The sequence below is a fragment of the Chiroxiphia lanceolata genome, chromosome 16 (genome assembly GCF_009829145.1).
Source record: "Chiroxiphia lanceolata isolate bChiLan1 chromosome 16, bChiLan1.pri, whole genome shotgun sequence".
In the NCBI taxonomy this organism is placed as follows: Eukaryota; Metazoa; Chordata; class Aves; order Passeriformes; family Pipridae; genus Chiroxiphia; species Chiroxiphia lanceolata.
The window spans coordinates 12,230,451-12,248,109 of record NC_045652.1 but is presented as its reverse complement, the minus strand read 5'-3'; the positions used below and the strand labels follow the sequence as shown (position 1 = coordinate 12,248,109).

The following is a 17,659-nucleotide window of genomic DNA, read 5'->3' as shown; positions in this document are numbered from 1 at the left end:
GATTTTGTCCAAAGTGTCAAATGGCAGAATGACATGTTTTCTGATGATTGGCATCCACTGGGAGAAGGGAATGGCTTGACAGTGCTGCAGTAGAAAGAGTTTTATTAGACAGCGTGCTCCAAAATGTGAACAGCTTTGTCCTCCAGGATTTAGAAATCTGTCTAGAGAAAAGAAGTAGGAAAGTATTGTCTGGGCTCCTTATTACACAATGAATCTGATCACCAGAAGACTTAATTCTTCAGACAGAGTAGTCTTGCCAGAAGATTTTAAGCCTCCCAAGAGGCTGAGAGCCAAGACAAAACCTGTGGGCAATGTCTTCCTACAGTATTTGCAGTTAGCTCTGACAGCTGTTGCAGTTTGGAGCTACCTAGTCCAGGTGGGATCTTCAGAGGTTTCTCCAGAAGTGCCTAACCCTGATCACACTTGGACTACCATCAGGACCCATCTTTTTTTGGGGCTGCCACATCATTTTGTTCATCCCCTGAGACTTTGTCCTCGTTTTATCTCCGTTTCTGCAGCTTGGCAGGTCTGATGCTGCAGGGAGGCAGATTTTCACACAGACCTATTTTTAAATCACTTGACATGATTCAGTGTGGGCCCTTCTGAGTAAGAATGTAAAAATAGTGCTCTCTCTGAGGAAAATTATAGTTTTGTGCCCTTGTCTGAAAAAGGGGGACCCACCTGGCCTGCAGGAAAATCTTTGAGGGACACTGACCTGATGTGGTTGCTCTGGGGGTGCGGATGCTCTGTCCCATGTCACCATTGGAGACCTTCCCCAGAGAAGCATGGCACATGCCCCCTGTTACCATGTGTGTCTTCCTTTCCTAGGAGCCAGAATGCAAATTTCCAGAACCCCCGTTGCGAGAATACCCCGCTCATTGGCCGGGAGTCCCCACCTCCCTCAGTAAGTCTTTCTTTACTGCTCCTCTCTGCTTCAGCAACTTTGGGGAACACACGTTTGCCACTCCTGTGTACTCCCAAGGGAGCTGATTGTGCAGCCAAACACAGGATCTGGCCCATAAATGGCAGCAACTTGACTAGACAAGCCGTGTCTCACGTGCCATGGAGAATGAAACCCTGCTATGCTACTTTGGACATTGCACATAAAAAGAATAAAAGTCAATCAATTAACACTGGTAATCCTATGGGCCCAGTCCTGCCACCACTGAAGTGCATGAGTATCTTGATGGGTGACTTCAGCAGGATGGTTCACTTGCATGCAGTGTACTTGCTATCTGTGGCATTGGTTCCTCAAGTTTAAAACTGTAAATTCAGAGTTATTGCTGAACCTCTCTCCTTAATCTGCCCTAAAGAGATGGTAGGATGAAACCTGTATTCTTTTTTTATTTTTGGTTGAGATTTTTTTTTTTTAAATCTTTCTTTCACGACTGTTTTTACTTTCTTTAAAATCTATTTTTGTATTTAATTTCCTATGGAGGAAAAAAAAGGAAACTTTCATGGAAGGTTTTGGTATTTGGAGTGGCCTGATAGCCATTTCTGTATGCTGGATAAAACATGGACTTGCCTTCATGTCTGTGTAAGAACTAGACGAATCTCGTCCTTCGCTGGATCCTGTAAGCCTTACTTACAGGAGATTTTTGAGAACATGCCATAGCAGTGCTCACAAACTTGGTGATGTGATTACAGAGGATGAGTAGTAGCATGTCTAATGATCAACCAGTCTTCAGGTATAGGTAAAAAAAAATACACTTTGTGGTGCACGGCTCAAATTCGTGGGAAGGGGAGGAAGAGGAGGCTGGAGGAGTAGGAACTGTGGTGGAAAAGAGGACATCACATTCATGGTTTCACTTCAAGAGGACCAGTTCATCTTGCTGTAGAGAAAGTGAAAATGTGGAGAGTTGATCCTTGTCTCTGTCCTTGGCCAAACCTCTTTCACCCTTCCCAAAGAGGTTTCCTGACCCCTGGTACTCCGACCGCAAGCTCTGGTGGCATCATCAGCTCTCAGCAACGAGATGGTCCTCAAGAGAAGAGCTCATGTGCTGCACCAGTGCAGTGTGGCACACGCTGTACCACTGGCATTTCCTGTGGCAGAAGGGCACTGTCCCCCTGGTACTGCCAAGGCTTATGTTCCTTCAATATCCTGCTTCCCCTTGCCCTACAGCTCTTCTGCTTCAGGGAAAGCACACTCCTTTCCACAGGGGCTGTAGTGAGGCAAGAAGTTCCCTGGTTCTTCAGTAGCTATTTGTGTTAATAACCTGAGGGGGGATCCAAGTCCTGGTGCCTTAAGCTCGTTTCTGGGAGGAGATAAAAATATGCTTTTTCAGAGTAACTTGACTTGGCAGCCATCGGTGTGGGCTATAGGGTAGCACAGGAGCTGGGGAGGAGAGTGCAGCACTGCACCTATAGACAAAGGAGCTTCTCCCTAGACAAGACAGGGAACAGACTATAGGATGTGTTTTTTGGAGGGTTGTAGTAGACAGACAGCGAAGAGAAATAAAATACTGCCTGCTCTCATGTTGGCAGGCAACGGGAAAAAGCTTTTCTGGGATTTTTGTATTCACAGCTCTCCATAGCAGGTGGCTGAGACTGTACTGAGGCAGAAGAAATTGTAACTTTTCATAGCGAATTGTCTGTGGGAGGAGAGAGTTGAAAAGGGAATACCAATGCACATGTCCCTACCTCTTTTTGGGAGGGAGGAGACGGGGATAACCGTCCAAGTAGGTTATGTCCAGTGGATGGACAGAGCTGACCTATTCCATTTAGCTTTCTGTGAACAGATGGTGAAAACTAAGATGTGATGATCCTGCTGCATTGTTTGTCCGTTACTTTTCCTGGCTTTTTGTTTGTTTGTTTGTGTTTTTTCCTTCTCTCATTCCTTCTGTTTTCTCCTTCTTGCCGCAGGGAGATTCCCTTAGGGTTGTAGAGCCCACCTTGTCGCTGACACACACCACAGCGTTTCACTTGCTTGCACTGTGTTTTTCATGCACGTTGAGGCTGCACTCTCTTTTTCTCTCTCTTTCTTGCGTCATCACAGTTGTATTTGGCTGCCATGGACAGTAGCAGCCATATGAGCTGGCAGCTTAAGCCCTCGGACAGTGCACGGACATACTGGTAACAGCGCCCGCAAATGGAACAGGTACTGGAAAAAAAGGTCCTTCTTGCTCAACCCCTTCTCCACTCCCAACCACTCCCTTCATCCCTGCACTGTTTATCCCAGGCCAGTGCCTTTTATTTCTTCACATTCCTTCCCTCTGCACCTCCCACCCCATTCCCTCCTGCCAAGGGTTAAAATTAAAATCCGTTTTGGCTCTGGTGCAGACTCAAGGAGCAGTATCAACCTTCTAGAGGCTTCTGGGGCACATTGTGAAGGTTACAGGCACCTATGCCTTGGAAAAGCCACCTCACAGCAGCTTCAACTCAAAGTCCACACTTGAGAACAACTTGAACTGAGTGCTGCTCAAATGCAGAAATAACCTTGCACTTCAAATGTAGTATAGGAGTTCTTCTATCACAAGAAGCCATTTTCTAGAAGTAAAGAGAACCAATCTAGCAGCTTTTCAGTCAGGACTGGTTGTCTTAATTCAGCTTTTGGCTTCCCTTGAGCCCTACTGCTGTTCTGCTTGTCTTGACTGGCCATAACAGCATGTGCCCAAAACCACCGATACTGACCCGCCACAAGCTTTTAGCTCATTCATAGGATTTTTAATTAGTTCAAAGATCCTGGCTGGTATTGGTGGCCTGTCCTGAAGAGTTACTTCATTGCCTGTCAGATCTGTGCGTAGCTTCTCCTTTTATCCTTGCACTGAAAGTCAGAATGCAGCAAGTTCAAAAAAAAAACTTCCCTAAAGGACCAGACATAATCACTAAGATCTGTTTCATTCTGTTTCAAAACCTTTTGCTGTTTTGTTTGTTCTGTGTGTGTCCAAATCATCCCATCCATGTCCTGCAGGCTCTGTGAGCAGGGCCCTCCTAGAACCATTTCACTGTCTGAATTCCTCATGGGCTGTAGTTGCTGATGTTCTCCAAGATAGCCGGTGTTTCCTCCCTCACAGGGGTCCATGGCAAAGCCACATGCCTACAGAAAAGAGTAGGTGGTCTGCATTTTGTGGTTTTGTAGCTTGGTTAAATATAGGGTATAATTAGGGCTACCAGACAACTCACCTGGTGTGAAGGACAGTGCTCCTTCAGGGGAACTCCAGTCATGCAGTAACAGGAAGGTGTTGGTTCCAGCTGGAACAGGGAGAGCCCATTGCCTTTGGCTCATGCGATCAGTGACTATCTTGCATTCTTTTCCCAGAAATACATGTGCATAAAGCTGCTGTCTCTTCTTCTCTGCTGTTCTTGTTGGGACTTTTGTCAGCCTTGCATTGGATTCCTTTCTGTCCTGTTGGTGCTTGGTCTGCATCCCTGCTGCCTCTTGCTGTCTGCCTGCCTGCCTTGTGACCTGCTGGGAAGGGGCTCTCTGGATCAGGTGTCTTGATGTCCTCTGCATGAACGCAAACAACCTTGTCTGGAAGCATGGTGCTACCACCCCGGGGAGGGTCACAGCTTTCTTCAGTCTTAAGTCTTGCTAAGACTGCTCTTGGGCCTCAGCTTATGGTGGGTTTTCCGCATTTTGGTTCCTGCAGGTGGTATTGTAGCGATGTTAACTGGATCTATTCCATGAAATAAAATACTGCTTGGGGTGGAGGTGGGGAAATTCTAATGCCTTCATTCTGGACTTGAAATCTCTGGGCTGAAACATGACCTGATCCTGGTCTGCACTGTCTTCTGTTTATCTATGCTCCCACCTGAGCTTAATGTGGCTGTCTGCAGGGCTGTGCAAAAGCCATTGCATTCTTTCCAAGGCTTTAAAAACAAACAAAACAAACAGAAGCTCTGTTCTTTTGACTTGAAAAACTTAAGTCCCTTTGAATTCAGAACCCACTGGCTGGAATTAGCTGTTTCCCTGCATCTTGTACCTCCCATGCATAATAAGATCAACCCCTGTGTGTTTACTGTGCTCTAGCTATTTGAGATCAACCTTTCAGAACTTGAATCCAGAAGCTTTGGTCTTTATTGGATTACCTGAATAGCTCTGGCAGGAAATCAAAGCCAGGGTAGCTCGAGAGAGATAGGCGTGGGTTTTTAACCACAAATAGTAAATAGTTTGTACTCACAGTCATGGTTTCATATGGTAAGTGATCTTTCAGCATAGCTTAGTTAGCTGTGAAGTACTTATGGAGTTCACAGTTCACAGAAGTCAGTGGAATTTATGGCCTCTAAAATGAGCTGACTATTCCCTTAATTTTTTTATTTATTTTTTTTGCCACCAAAGATTCTTTTGTACCCAGGCTATATGTGTTAAGCACCCAACTAGTATGCGCTGGCAAACCATACCTGTGAAAGTTTATACCCTCAACAAGGCTGAATATGAAGGAGAGACTTTAATTTTCTTTGGAGAAATACAAAAATAAGCTTGTGTGCAATCAGCTGTGTTTGTCCTAGCTGGCTGGTAAGTGACTGAGAGGTGTGCTGTTGAATAGCACCAGCGACCACCAGAAATGGTAACAAGGAGTCTTTCAGGTACTTTTTAAGGAAGCTGAAAGTGAGGGGAAGGTATGGGTTGAAACTTGTCCTCAGTGCTGTTTTTGAAAGGGTGAATGAGGGTGTATAGGCACATGGGTACTTCCAGTGAGTGCTGGAAGAATGACTGCATTGTAAATGTTCTTTAACCTTCTATGAAAGCTCCTCTTTAAAGGAAACTAAATGCAACTGTGTACCTTATAGCTGTGTACCTCAGAGTGGAGTCCAAGACCTCCTCAGTCTGAATTGTGCTCGGGCGTTTTGGCTTCAGAATTATTTTTTAAAGGAGCTAAAGACTTAGTGATTTTTTTTTTTAAAGGAACTGAAGACTTAATCATTTTAACTTGGGGTAATATAGTTTGGTTACACATCCAAAGACTGGCAAGTGTCTGCTGATACATCTTCATCTGCTGGCCTGTCCAGATGTTGGGATCTGTGTGTTCCAGAGCATTTTTCCTGAAGGACTTGGAGGAAGGACTGCTGTCAATAGCATGTGGAGCAAAGCAGATGGAGGCAAATGCTGTGACTGAAGATCCAGTGCACGCTGATAGAGCTGTGCTGGTTGGGAGGTGCACAGTGAAGTGTTGGCTCTCTACCTCCAGGTTTCAATCATATTTATCACTGTCATTAAAAACACACTTAACAGAAAGAGTAACTGGTTTAAACTGTAATGGGAAAAGATACAAAGGTGCAAAAATCCTGAGTTAAGGAGAGAACATCAGCCCTAACTCTGACTGCTCAGTCTTGATTTATTCCTTCTGGTGGATTTGCAGGTAGGTTTGAATGTAAAATGCTCTCTGCTCAATTGTCCAGATCTCATGTTCCTGATTACTTTGTTTTAGTGACACTTTAACAACTGTGGGGTCTTTTCTTGGTGGAGGAAGGAGGGAATTCTTTTCAACTTCTCCCTCCGTGATAGGTGTACTTTGTACATCCCTGAAATGCAATTCATCAAGTGGCCCTTCTTGATTTTAATGCTCTAAAGGAAGTTGGTGTTGCATGTTGTGTGCTGAACCTACATGACTTGGCCAGAAGCATGCACAATAACCTTCCATGATCTGAGATTTATTTTTTTTCTAAACACTTCTTCTTACAAATCCCTAGCACCTGGAAAAGTTCTCTGCTCATACTCATCTCCTATCACATGGCACCATACAGAATGCAAGTGAAAAATGAGCAATCAAACACATTTTGCCTTCTAAGACTCTCTTCTTAGCATGATGATTGGCTGGTAATTTCAGCACTGCATTACCTAAAATGTGCCCTACTTACTCTATGAGAAAGTTCTTTGACTTCTAAGCCTATCTGAGCCTGTTGGGTTAGTCTATATGTTTTAATAATGCCCTAAACTTTATTTCTAAAACAGTAATCGCATTTAATAAACTGAATAGAATATAGTCCTTAAAGTGGCTCAGCTTGGTATTTTCTATCTTTTACCCTCTCACTGACAAAAAATGCATCTTAGAAAGAACAGACGTACCCTTTGTCTTCTAAATATAGGTGCTGTTTCTGGGCCAGAGTTTTATATTAAGGTCCATGTTCTGCAGAAAGTTTTCCAATTATGGAAGACACTAAAAGCTGAGTGTGCAAATAAGCCACAGGTGTCTTCATCTTATGCCGATGGGATCATCTCTGCCAAAAGAGCAGTTTCTCTCTTCTATTATGCAGAGGTTCAACCTGGGTCAGTCTTTGAAGGAAAACTGATAAAATACTGTTAATTCTCTGAAAACCCCTATGGACAGCTGAGCTTTTGAGAACCTAAAGATGCCTCATAATGTTCTTTCCCAGTGGGCAAGATAAATCATACCTCCTGGTGCGGAACTGCCTTTCAGTTGTCTCTTTGCCAGCTTAACTGGCTATTTTATGTGGTTCAGTTTAAAAGGTGATAAAAAGTCAGTATGCTGAAGAGCACTCTTGGGAAGCAAGCTGTGGATATTATAGAATTATTCAAGCTCCAGCAGGTATAAAAAGAGGAATGAAATGTCTGTCCTCATTGCTTGGTTGTTCGTATCATGGTAGCACAACCCCAGAAGCAGTAATGTGGTCACAATGAAGACGTTGAACACATTGGCATAAAGAGGCAAAGTCTTTTGTTCTTACTGCTGGATATTATTTACATGATTTTCAGCTCATTATTCAAAGCTGAATGACATATGTTACCTCAGTAGCTTCTGGGAGCTGTTTCAGATTGCCTTGCTTAGAATAAAAAAGAAAATAAGAACACCACCACCACCCCCCAAATCGAAACAACTTCTTATCTTTCTGACCTGCTCTTCTCACCCCTACACTGGAGTCTTGTCTGCTGCTGCACAGTGCACAGGTTGGATCCCAAGCCACAGTGGGCTGTTACCCACCTGATAACTTAGGTGGGCTATCATCCTGTTTGATGGCAGCCTGTTTCCAGCCGGGCAGGGTCTGTTCTTTCTTGGCCAGAAATGTAGAGATTTGTTCTTCCACACTTTCCTTTCAAGCTGCCCATCTGTAGCATGAGCAGTCTTCTGATGCCCTCATTGCCATAAAATGCAATGTGAAAATGCAGTGAGCACCCATTTTCTTTTCAACCTCCTTTTCTGGCATGGTTGAAAGCAGTAACAAGACTAAGAGAGGATGAAGGTGTGGGGTGGGTTTTTGCATCTGCGTCATTCGCATTTCCCTCTCTTCTGCTGAGTGACCTATGTCATATTTTGACTTAGTGACTATTGGATTTCCTTCTCTGTAGAGAGCTTGGATAAATCATTAGCCCATCTGTACTGACCTGGCCAGCACCATCCTCACAGCAGACTGACAGGATGTTACTCAGAGGGGACTATACAGTGACTTGTGAAACTTTCCTTGTAAGACTGAGCCAGCAGCTCCTTGGTATGCTTGCTGTGGATACAGACCATTTTATGCTGTGAGGTGATAGAAATCTGTGGTTCTGTCTTTGCATTAGTCGTTCTGACTTACTTTTCTGTTTGTTTATTTTGTTTTTTTCTGTCTTGTCTTCCTCCAGTACACCTCCAGCATGAGAGCCAAATACCTCGCCACCAACCAACCTCGTCCAGATGCTGGCAGTGTGCATTAAAATGAAAAAGCAAAAGCAAAAAAAAAAACAACAAAACAAAACCCACATGTGCAGTCAGACTAAACAATGTGCCAACTGCTGTGCCCCTGTGCTGTCCTCGTAGAACAATCCTGCTGTTCTGCCCAAAATCCAGTGCAGCTCCTTCTGTTTCTCCAGTCCAGACCACCCCTCCAACCTGGTACCTGCCCACTGGAGTTGGAAGCTCCTTTTGAAATTAAACTTTCACCTTATTGTACCTGATGTGAAAGAGGAAATACGTGCAGGCAAGCAACTGAGAGCACCCAGGCAGGAAACTGGGTCCACCAGCCCGCGGGCCAGCTGACTAGAGCAGCCTGTCAGAAAGAGTTGGTGAATACCTTCTGCCCCCCTTTTTCCCCCCTTCTGTTCCCAGAGGGACTCGGTGAAAGATGGTGGTAGATCTTCTTCACTTCTGCAGTGGGATCAACAGTCTGTCAAACCCTGAAGACGCAGAGACTCGGTGCCTGGGACCAGTGTACAACAAGGGAATGCTGAGTCAGTGGGACTCAATATCCCACAGCATCTCAGTGGGAGTCCTCTGGTCCACTGCCCTGTGGGAGGGAGGAGGGAAACTCCTGCCTCATGGTGTCACTGCATATCCACTGGAATTTGCTCTTTCAGAGCAAACCATTTCACTACCCTGGTTAACTTTTTTTCTTTTTAAGTCCATTAAGAAAATGCCTTTGTCTTTGCCACTATATCTATCATGTGAATTCTTGAGGAGGAGCAGGGGGCCCAGCACCAGTCAGCTACCCTGTCCATTGCTCTGAACCTGATCTCTCTGCTCCATCAGGGAAGCTCAGGTACTTGCAGATGGCATTCTGGGTGCTGCCTTTACGAGGCTGACACACAGATCAAACAGGAGCCAGCCACTCGGTGCCAAATTTTTCCAGGGAGAGACTCATAAGACTTTATGGGGGACATTTTTGCACTAAAGAGTTTTGACTCTCTGATGCTAAATCTTACGGGACAGTCAGCTTGGAAAAGCGAGAGAAACTGGAAGCACCAACGGATTTATAGCAAATGGAAGCTCTCCCCGCAGGAGTGACCTGTGAACTCTGCTGGACTTTTTTTCCTTTTTTATAAATCATAATTTACAGCACAGGGTTGCTGAACTGGCACTGAAGGAGGTTTTTGGAGCCTCAATCCTAGCAAACTCACAAGATCATCGGTGTATCTTCTGTGTTTTAGATCAGAAACCCAGTTGATGTCTGGAGAACATTGTGACTGTCAGAACAGGTTTATATTTTATTCTGGTTTATTTTGTTTAGTTTTTCAAGGCACATTGCTGACCACTATCTGACCATACTAATGCACATGTAAGGCATTTTCTAGACACGAGGCAGAACAAGGCTTGCAAAGGGGCAGCTGGGTGCCTGCAGAGGGCAACATCCTTCATTGGTGCTGTACTTCCCACTGAAGAGCAGTGCTCCAAAGGGCACTGACAGCTTCCTGCTGGAAGAGGAGACTGCCTCTTGGGAGGTACTGTCGAGTACTGCCCTTTCAGTAGGGTAACTATGATGTTCCTTTTTGTCTTTTTACCTCTTAGTAGGGGCATCTTAGCGTAGCTGCTGGGCATTATATTAAATAACTGGCAGAGGAAATAAAATGGGAAACATCTCTCAAACTGGAGTTGAGCCATTGGCAGAGGCAGTTAGTTTTCACCTCAGTGATGTTCAGACTGGGTGTCTGTTTACCCCATGTTTGCTGGTCGGGGCACAGAATCTACCAATCTGCCTTTACTCAATTCAGTTGCCTTCTTGCAGTGAGGTAGGAATTGCTCCTAGCAGGCAGCTCACTAGGCTGATGGCATCTGCTGTGAGATGGTACCAGCTCTGTGGCAGAGCAAGCTTTGAGACTCTTCTTAAGATAGAAACCACTAATTAACTGCAAAAGCTGTAGGCCAGCTGTTACCATGCAAAGGAGTGAGGGAGACAGGGAGGAGGCACCACCATGCAGACAGGAAGAGGTGGTTTTGGAGAAAAGTTCACACTTCACCATAAATCTCTGGAAGCAGGATTTTCTTGCTCAGGACCGAGTATGCCCTTTCAGACATGTTGGATGGGCTTCACACTGAAACATACCTCTGTTTTATCAAATAACAAGGGCAGGGAAATGTAGTCACAGGTGGTATGGAGGGACACTGTGGCTCATGAGCACCAGGTTTTGCACCCTGTCTTAGAGCCTACCAGGAGACCCGGGTGTGCACGTGTGGTTTGGTGAGTTTGCAGCCCCAACCACCCAATTGCTATCTGGAGGGAACCCAACCTTTCCTTCACTTTGAAAAAAGAAGTAAGAGCCATATAATCCTTATTAAAACTGAGTTGTTCTGCCATCATCCTCCTTGCAAGGATGTGCTCCGATTGCTACTCACACTATCAATTTTAGGGGAGCTGCCCTGAAATCTGTGGCCTGGTCCTACTCATTTGAAGGCAAGTGTTTTGAAGGCTGGAGGGTGTGGGGAACCCTGTGAAAACAAGTGCTTCTGTATACTGATTTCTCTGTATACAGAGTGCACCCTGAACATGTGTGTGACTGCACTTGGGGTTGGGTCTGAATTGTCACAGTGGCATCGCCTGTGCCGGGCGGTAACGGGGAGCGAGCCGATGCCTTTTTGTTTGCAGAATGGAGCAGCCACCTTGACCTGCTTCCTTCCAAGGTTTGGCACAGCCACTTACAACACCCAGAACAACTTCTGGCAGTGTTTGGGGCTTGCAGCAAGGCACAGCTGTGGAGACATGTGCTCTGTGACTTCAACATGTAACTGGAAAGAATGTTGCGGAGATGACGTTTTACTCTCTGGAGGCCAGCACAACGGGACTGCGGTGTGAGCTGTGTACCTGTGTCCAGCCAGCACTTCCTTTACTTGACATGGATATTGCACTTTTGTAAAGCATCCTGGAACGCTGCTGCCCCGCTGCATGCTGTGCAGAGCGCTGGATAGGAAACACAGACAAATGCGTTTCTTTTGGTTTATTATTATTGTTATTACTACTACTTTTTTTTGGTTTGTTTTCCTTTTTTTATTTTACTGGAACCTTGAGCAACAGCGTGGCATTTTTTGCAGGCTGGTCTGAAAGGATCTGCTGAAGAACAGATGGCCTTTGCCTATTCTTATGGCTGCGACATAATCAGTCTCATCCATATGGTCACATTCTGTCTGAGGAGTGGACTTTGAAAAGCCAAGATCTCCCAGACTCTGTGCCTCCCTCTCGGGTGAACAGCAGGTGCTATCTGGCAAAGACTCATCTGTTCTGGATGGCATTCATGGTTGAGGGAGTCCAGACTCTTCAAGCTGCAGGAGGTAAAGCTGTGGAGACTTCTCTCTCTTCCATCGTGTCTCTCTGTTTTTAATGTGACAAAATGCCAAGGCCATATCACTTGGTGTGTCCCAGCTGACCTTATCGGACATTTCTCACGTGACTGGTTGCTAGCAAAAGGGTCCAGAAGTCAGGGGAGCTGAGACTGGCCTCTGGACACCTCTCTGACTGCAGAACAGAAGGCAGCTTGTCCGGTGGAGGGTGACTGCATCGGTGAAGACACTTCATGTTACTTTTTCAGAAGCACAAATGTGGTCATTGGCTTGTCTGGTTGGCTTGGTTTATTTCCACCGCGTCATCATGTGTGAATGACACTTTCTTTTGGAACTGAGAACTCTTCCAAGCACACAAACATCTCCACAATGTGAAATGTAAATAGCATGTTGGACTCTTGTGTCCAGTGTTCAAGACTGCATTGTAATTGTAAAGGAAATCAAATCAAGACTTGGCTGTGAATTTCTTGTGCTGTCTTGGGAATTATAACTGTAGTATTTGTATCCTGTATGTATTATTAAATTGAGTTCATTTTGTGTGCTGATAAAAGGGTTCAAGCTAAGATTTTTAGCGTGCATCCATGTATCCAAATGTGAAGGATGGAGTGCTCCCTTCCCCTCCTGTCCTTTTAAGTTTCTCCATTTGATAGGTGTTGATTTTCCGTGTACAGTCATCTCAGCCAAGATGCAAGGGATGTTCATATGAGTGCTTTGAGGGGGACACAGTGCATGGGGTTTCAAGAGATCCTGAGTTAGGATTTCCATAGCAGTTCCCTGAAACTACATGAAAAGTTTGGCCTTTCTGAGAGTGGAACCCTTTCTCAGGGAGCTGCTCAGCCATTGCTCTGGAGAGCTTTTGGTGCTGCAGGGTGGCAGCAGGCAGGAGTGGGTGGGTGCCCGTCCGAGCAAGGTACAGGTACCTGCGTGAATAAACCCAGGCTTTGCTTCTGGTCCCACCTTCTCTTCCTTCCAGTAGCAGCTGAAATACCATACTGAGCCCTTTGAAGAAGAAAGTGTCTTGGCTCGTTGATCCTCACCACCCCACCTGATTCAGGAGGAGATGAGGTGGATGGGTTTTCCTTTAGCTCGGGAGAGGAGCTGTCTTTGAAGTACTTCCTACCCGGGAACCAGGGAGAAGCCAGGGTCTTCCCCAGCTCAACAAGCCTGTGCGTGTAACTCAGTGAACATCTCTGGGTGGGAGGGGAAAAGCCCTCCAGGGAGATACCGAGGAGTAGATCTAATGCCTTGAGAAAGAGGCCTGACAAGACCCAATCTGTATCTCCTTTCATCACAGCCTACTCCCGTTTTCCAGAAATTATTTCTGTGCATGCTATGGATGGCTTCCCCAGTCATTCCAGGAGGCCCAGCAGAAGCGTGGGATGCTTTGGTAGCAGTTCCTAGATGGCTAACAAGTGATTCAGTGGGGTGTGGGATCTCCTGCCAAGCTGTGATGGTGAGCATGTTGCCCAGTTGGGAGAGAAGGGATGGGTTACAGGTGGCCTGGAGCTCCCAGGTGCTCACCCAGCCCCTGTGGCTGCATGAACAAAGTGGAACATAAATTGATGTACAACCAGAAAGTTCAAAATACTCCTTTCCTAATGAGGATAACTGTAGCATGAAGCTCTTAGGTGCTCTGCATATTTGATACCACATTGCTCCTCACTATGCAATTCCCAGCTCCTTCCTTCCTGTTCCTCCTCTAATCTCACACCAAGACTTCTCCAGTGGCCTCTGCCCAGGAGGCTGCTGAAGTCCCAGGAAAGCTTCACTCCTTTTGTTGTGCTCTGCATCGGGTCCAGCCGCCCAGCCTCACGTCGTGTGCCTCAGGTCCCTTGGTAACAGGAGGCTCCACGAGTTTTATTCACGTCATTCAGAGGGAAGTTTATTTTCTTGGACACTGTGCACAGAAACCTAATGGTGAACACGTACCTGGCCTTTTTGTAACTTCTCTGGGTTTGTTTTTTTTTTTTCTTTTTTTTTTTTTTTCTCTTCTTAACCATAATGGTTGTATATCATACCACTTTATATACATATATAATATATAAATATATATAATTTTTTTTTTAAAACTTTGGACCTGCTAGTTTCTTTCAAGTGTTCCTGCACTTACCCAAAATGTTTTTAAATTGTGAGGATTAAAGAGGATTGAGCCCATTTTTGTATCTTTACTTTTAATTCTGTAGTTCTATTGATTGTAACGTAGCTATTTTTTACTGTAACTTTTTGGTTTGCAAATACTAAACAAAAAAACCTAAATGTAATTTCTGTGGTTTCTATTCAGCTTGGGTTTCATGTTTTAAAAATAAACGATTTAAAACCACTGTTCCTAGTTATTGATTTGTATTTGCTCCTGGAGGGATGCATGGAGCCAGGCTGGTACCAGGGACCTCCAGGGCTACAGGAAATGCAGCAGAAAGTGCTGGAGCAGCTGAGGGATGTGCACATCAGCCTGGGGAGATGTTCCCCCTGTGCATGGTCTGTGTGACTGTGAACTCCTTTGAACCTCTTTTGCTACCTTGGCTGTTCCACACTGGAGCAACAGCAAATGGGAGTGGTTCATTTTCACCAGCAGAAGTACAAGAAGTGTGGAAAAATGGTGTGGGAGGGTGCACCCCCAGCTCAGCCACAGCAAAGGTGTCCCTCTTCAGGAGGTGATGAAATGTATTACATGTCTTTGGTAGCGAGCTGGGGGGCTGGTGCAGCTCAGTGTGGGTTCATCTTTCTCAGTGCTGCCCCCAGGCTATCGTGGGCTTCTTTTTAGTTCTTCCTTTGTACTGTTCTCTGATCACAGGCCCGCTGCTGCATCACTGTCAAGTAGTAAACTGAAACCTTTACCTTCCTGTAATTTTCTTGATCTCTTTTCTGCCTGATCCTGCCAGTCAAATGGAGGGATTGGGCTCCTGCCTCCATCCTGTGCTATTCTTGCCCTGACCTCAGCCCATCCCTTCCTAGGTGTGGGGATAAGCAATAATTTAACTCTGTCTTTGTAAATGCCATCTATTTTTTTTAATGCTCTGAATATGGCTGAAACCCACACCTGTGCTCTTGAGTCCTGTCTGTTGGTCCAGTGCAGAACTACAGAGGACTCCTTGTTGTGACTTTCCCCCTCATGCCTGTGAATCTCAACAGACACCAGTTTTCCTCCCTTCACCAATAAATAATTGACAGATTTGTCTCCCTTCCCCCCCCCCCCCCCATCTAAAGGAGAAACCCATGTTTTCCACCTTCATCCCTGATCTGAGATGATTAAACCTGCTCTCTTAAAGCTCTAAAAGGGCTTGGAGCAGTCAAGGGAGTCTGATGGTGAGAAGGAAAATAAAGCCTCTGTCAGAGTCATCATGTAAATATTTTACCAGGTTTATGGGCTCCACCAGGGATGGGAACCTGCAAAGGCCACCTGCCCAGTGACCTCTCCTGGTGCTTTCCAGCCAACCATCCCCAGCAGCTCACCCTCTGCACCGCTCCCTGTCCCAGCGGGAGCAGGGCAGGACTCTCTCCTGAGCCATTCGGAGCTCGGAGAAAACAGAGGGAAGGGTGCAGTATGTGTTTGAATAAACCTCGCCTTCAGATCAGCCTTCAGTAGTGGTCCCTTAGATCTCTGTCCTCCGAGATAAGGCAGGGAGGGATGCCCTGGGGAGATGCTTTCAAGCGTGTTTGCTCTGTGGTCTGCTGAGCTGTGCTAACAGGAGCGCTGCCTCCGGGAGCTGTTGGTGGGTTGGCAGCTGGAAAACCATCGGGCAGAGCTGGTGGTTCTCGGACACAGTTACGGACTGTGCCCCCATCTCCTGTCACTTCTTGGGATGGCAAATGGCCCAAGCTACATGTTTTCTGCCAAGCATGGTACTGTGCAGGTGGCATCTGCCCAACTCCTTCCACTTGAGAGCTGGGTTCATGGTTCTCCTTCGGGATGGTCCAACAGGGACTTGCACTCCCCATGTGTCCAGGAAGGCAACAAGCAGCTGAAATTGCAGCTCATCTTCTCTAACGCCTTCTGAAGCACCCTTGTCCCCGAGTAAACACCCCATCTCCCCACCCTTCCCTGCGGTGCTTTCAGGAGGTGGCAGGGAGGCCAGGACAGAGCTGAGTGTCTGCCAGCCCTGGAAAGGAAACCCTGAACGGGGAGACTCCGATCAGTCTGACCACGTGGGGATGCTGGAGCCCTGCACTTGGAAGTCGGGAGGGTTTGTAGAGGAGGCAGCTACGGGGATGCTCCTCCTCACCCCGTGTCTGCAGCCCAGCTTGGACCAGTTTGGTGGGTCCCAGCACCCTGGGACCTCCCAGCTCGTTTGCCTTCACCTGCTGAGGTGACCAGGCAGGGCCAGAGGGTGGCCTGGCTGTGGCCACGGTGATGGAGCAGCTGGTCACACATCAGTGCCCTCGGGCTGTTGTGTGGTGGAGAGGGGTTGGACGGTGACAGGGCCAGAAGGATGTTTCCTCCTGCAGCTGACGGTGGGACCGCAGGGCTCTACAAGCAAGGAAGGCTTTGCCTAAAGCAGGCGGTGTTTTCTCACCATGACCTCAGCAAAAATCCCAGCTCAGGGATTTTTTTAATCCCTCCCAGTCCTTGGAGGGAAGTGGGAGGAAGCACAGCTCCCTTCTCACTGCGAGGTGTTGCAGATGCTGGTGCTTCTCCCACCCGCTTCCTCTTCCCACCAGCCAAACATCACGGAACCTGGCGCTTGCACCCCATAAATCACCCGGCCACTCATGATCTGTTCCAGACACGTCAGCTCTGGGGCCTGGGGATGGGTTGCTCAACAGGGAACAAGCATGGTCCCCTGCTCCCGAGGGCTACCAAGCTCAACAGCCCATCCTGTGTCCCCCTAAATAAGGGGGGGCTCACTAGGATGATGTGGACATGGCTGGAGCATCACCCAGTGCGGACCAACACAGTGACACTGCTTGTGATGTCACTGCTGCTTTCAAGTCCCTGTCCTCAGCATGGACAGGCACAAACCTGACACTGTTGCCCTGGTGAAACCACCCTGGTTTGAGGGGGAATGGATGTGGGACACACCCAAGGAGGAGGAGGAAGGAGAGGCTGGGAGCGGGGCTGTGCGGTAAAGCCACAGCTTCATGGATCTCATCTGGCAGAGCCGTGGGAAGTGTTTCCAGCTGTTTTTAAGATGCTCCATTTATCTCCTCCTCCACTCTTGGCTTGCCAAATGGCTACAGGAGCAGAGCTGGCCCCACTGGGCAGCTGAGGCAGACCAGAAGCAGCGGCTGCTGGGAGCTCTGAGGCTGAGGGAATTCATTTTGATAGATTCAAGGCTGGTCTTAAAAGTCAGGAAGAGAAAAAATAAACTTTGTGGAGCTTGGGGGGTATTTATTATAACCACCTGCGTGTTATGCAGGAGTGGGAAATAGTAGAAAGCCAAAAAAAATAAAGGGGATGTGGGTGATGGCTGGGAGCTGCTTTTGAGGGGCTGCCCTGCACATCCCAACGCTGCATCTCGGCCATCCTGCAGCCGTCACTCTCTGCCACAGGGCTTTGCGGCCCCTCGCTCCAAGACAGACAATGCTGGCGGTGGATTTAGTCACCTCCAGGTGCACAGAGATGGTGGGATGTAGATCATGAGCCCAGGGGGTCCCAGCACTCTCCCATCCAGCACTGGGACAGGCAACTCCCAAAGCTGGAGCACTGCACACATTGCTCACGCCCCGCGACTCGGATGCTTTTATGTTCGTTTCCCACAAATATTCCAGTTTGCTGGGCCAAAGCAGCTGGAAGTGGCTCT

General features: G+C 47.0%; 1 protein-coding gene across 2 annotated transcripts in view; it reads left to right on the top strand.

Moving 5' to 3' along the window:
• The window catches only part of TTYH3 (tweety family member 3), a 75,769-nt gene extending 61,527 nt beyond the window's left edge, over positions 1 to 14,242 (top strand). The window contains exons 13-15 of one of the 2 annotated variants that reach the window (XM_032703864.1): positions 829 to 904; positions 2,996 to 3,097; positions 8,519 to 14,242. In XM_032703864.1, the coding sequence (XP_032559755.1) occupies positions 829 to 904; positions 2,996 to 3,076 (157 nt within the window). In that variant the 3' untranslated portion in view covers positions 3,077 to 3,097; positions 8,519 to 14,242. The remainder of the gene's footprint in view (positions 1 to 828; positions 905 to 2,995; positions 3,098 to 8,518) is intronic. The other variant, XM_032703865.1, reaches the window with a different exon arrangement.
• The last annotated feature ends 3,417 nt before the right edge of the window (positions 14,243 to 17,659 follow it).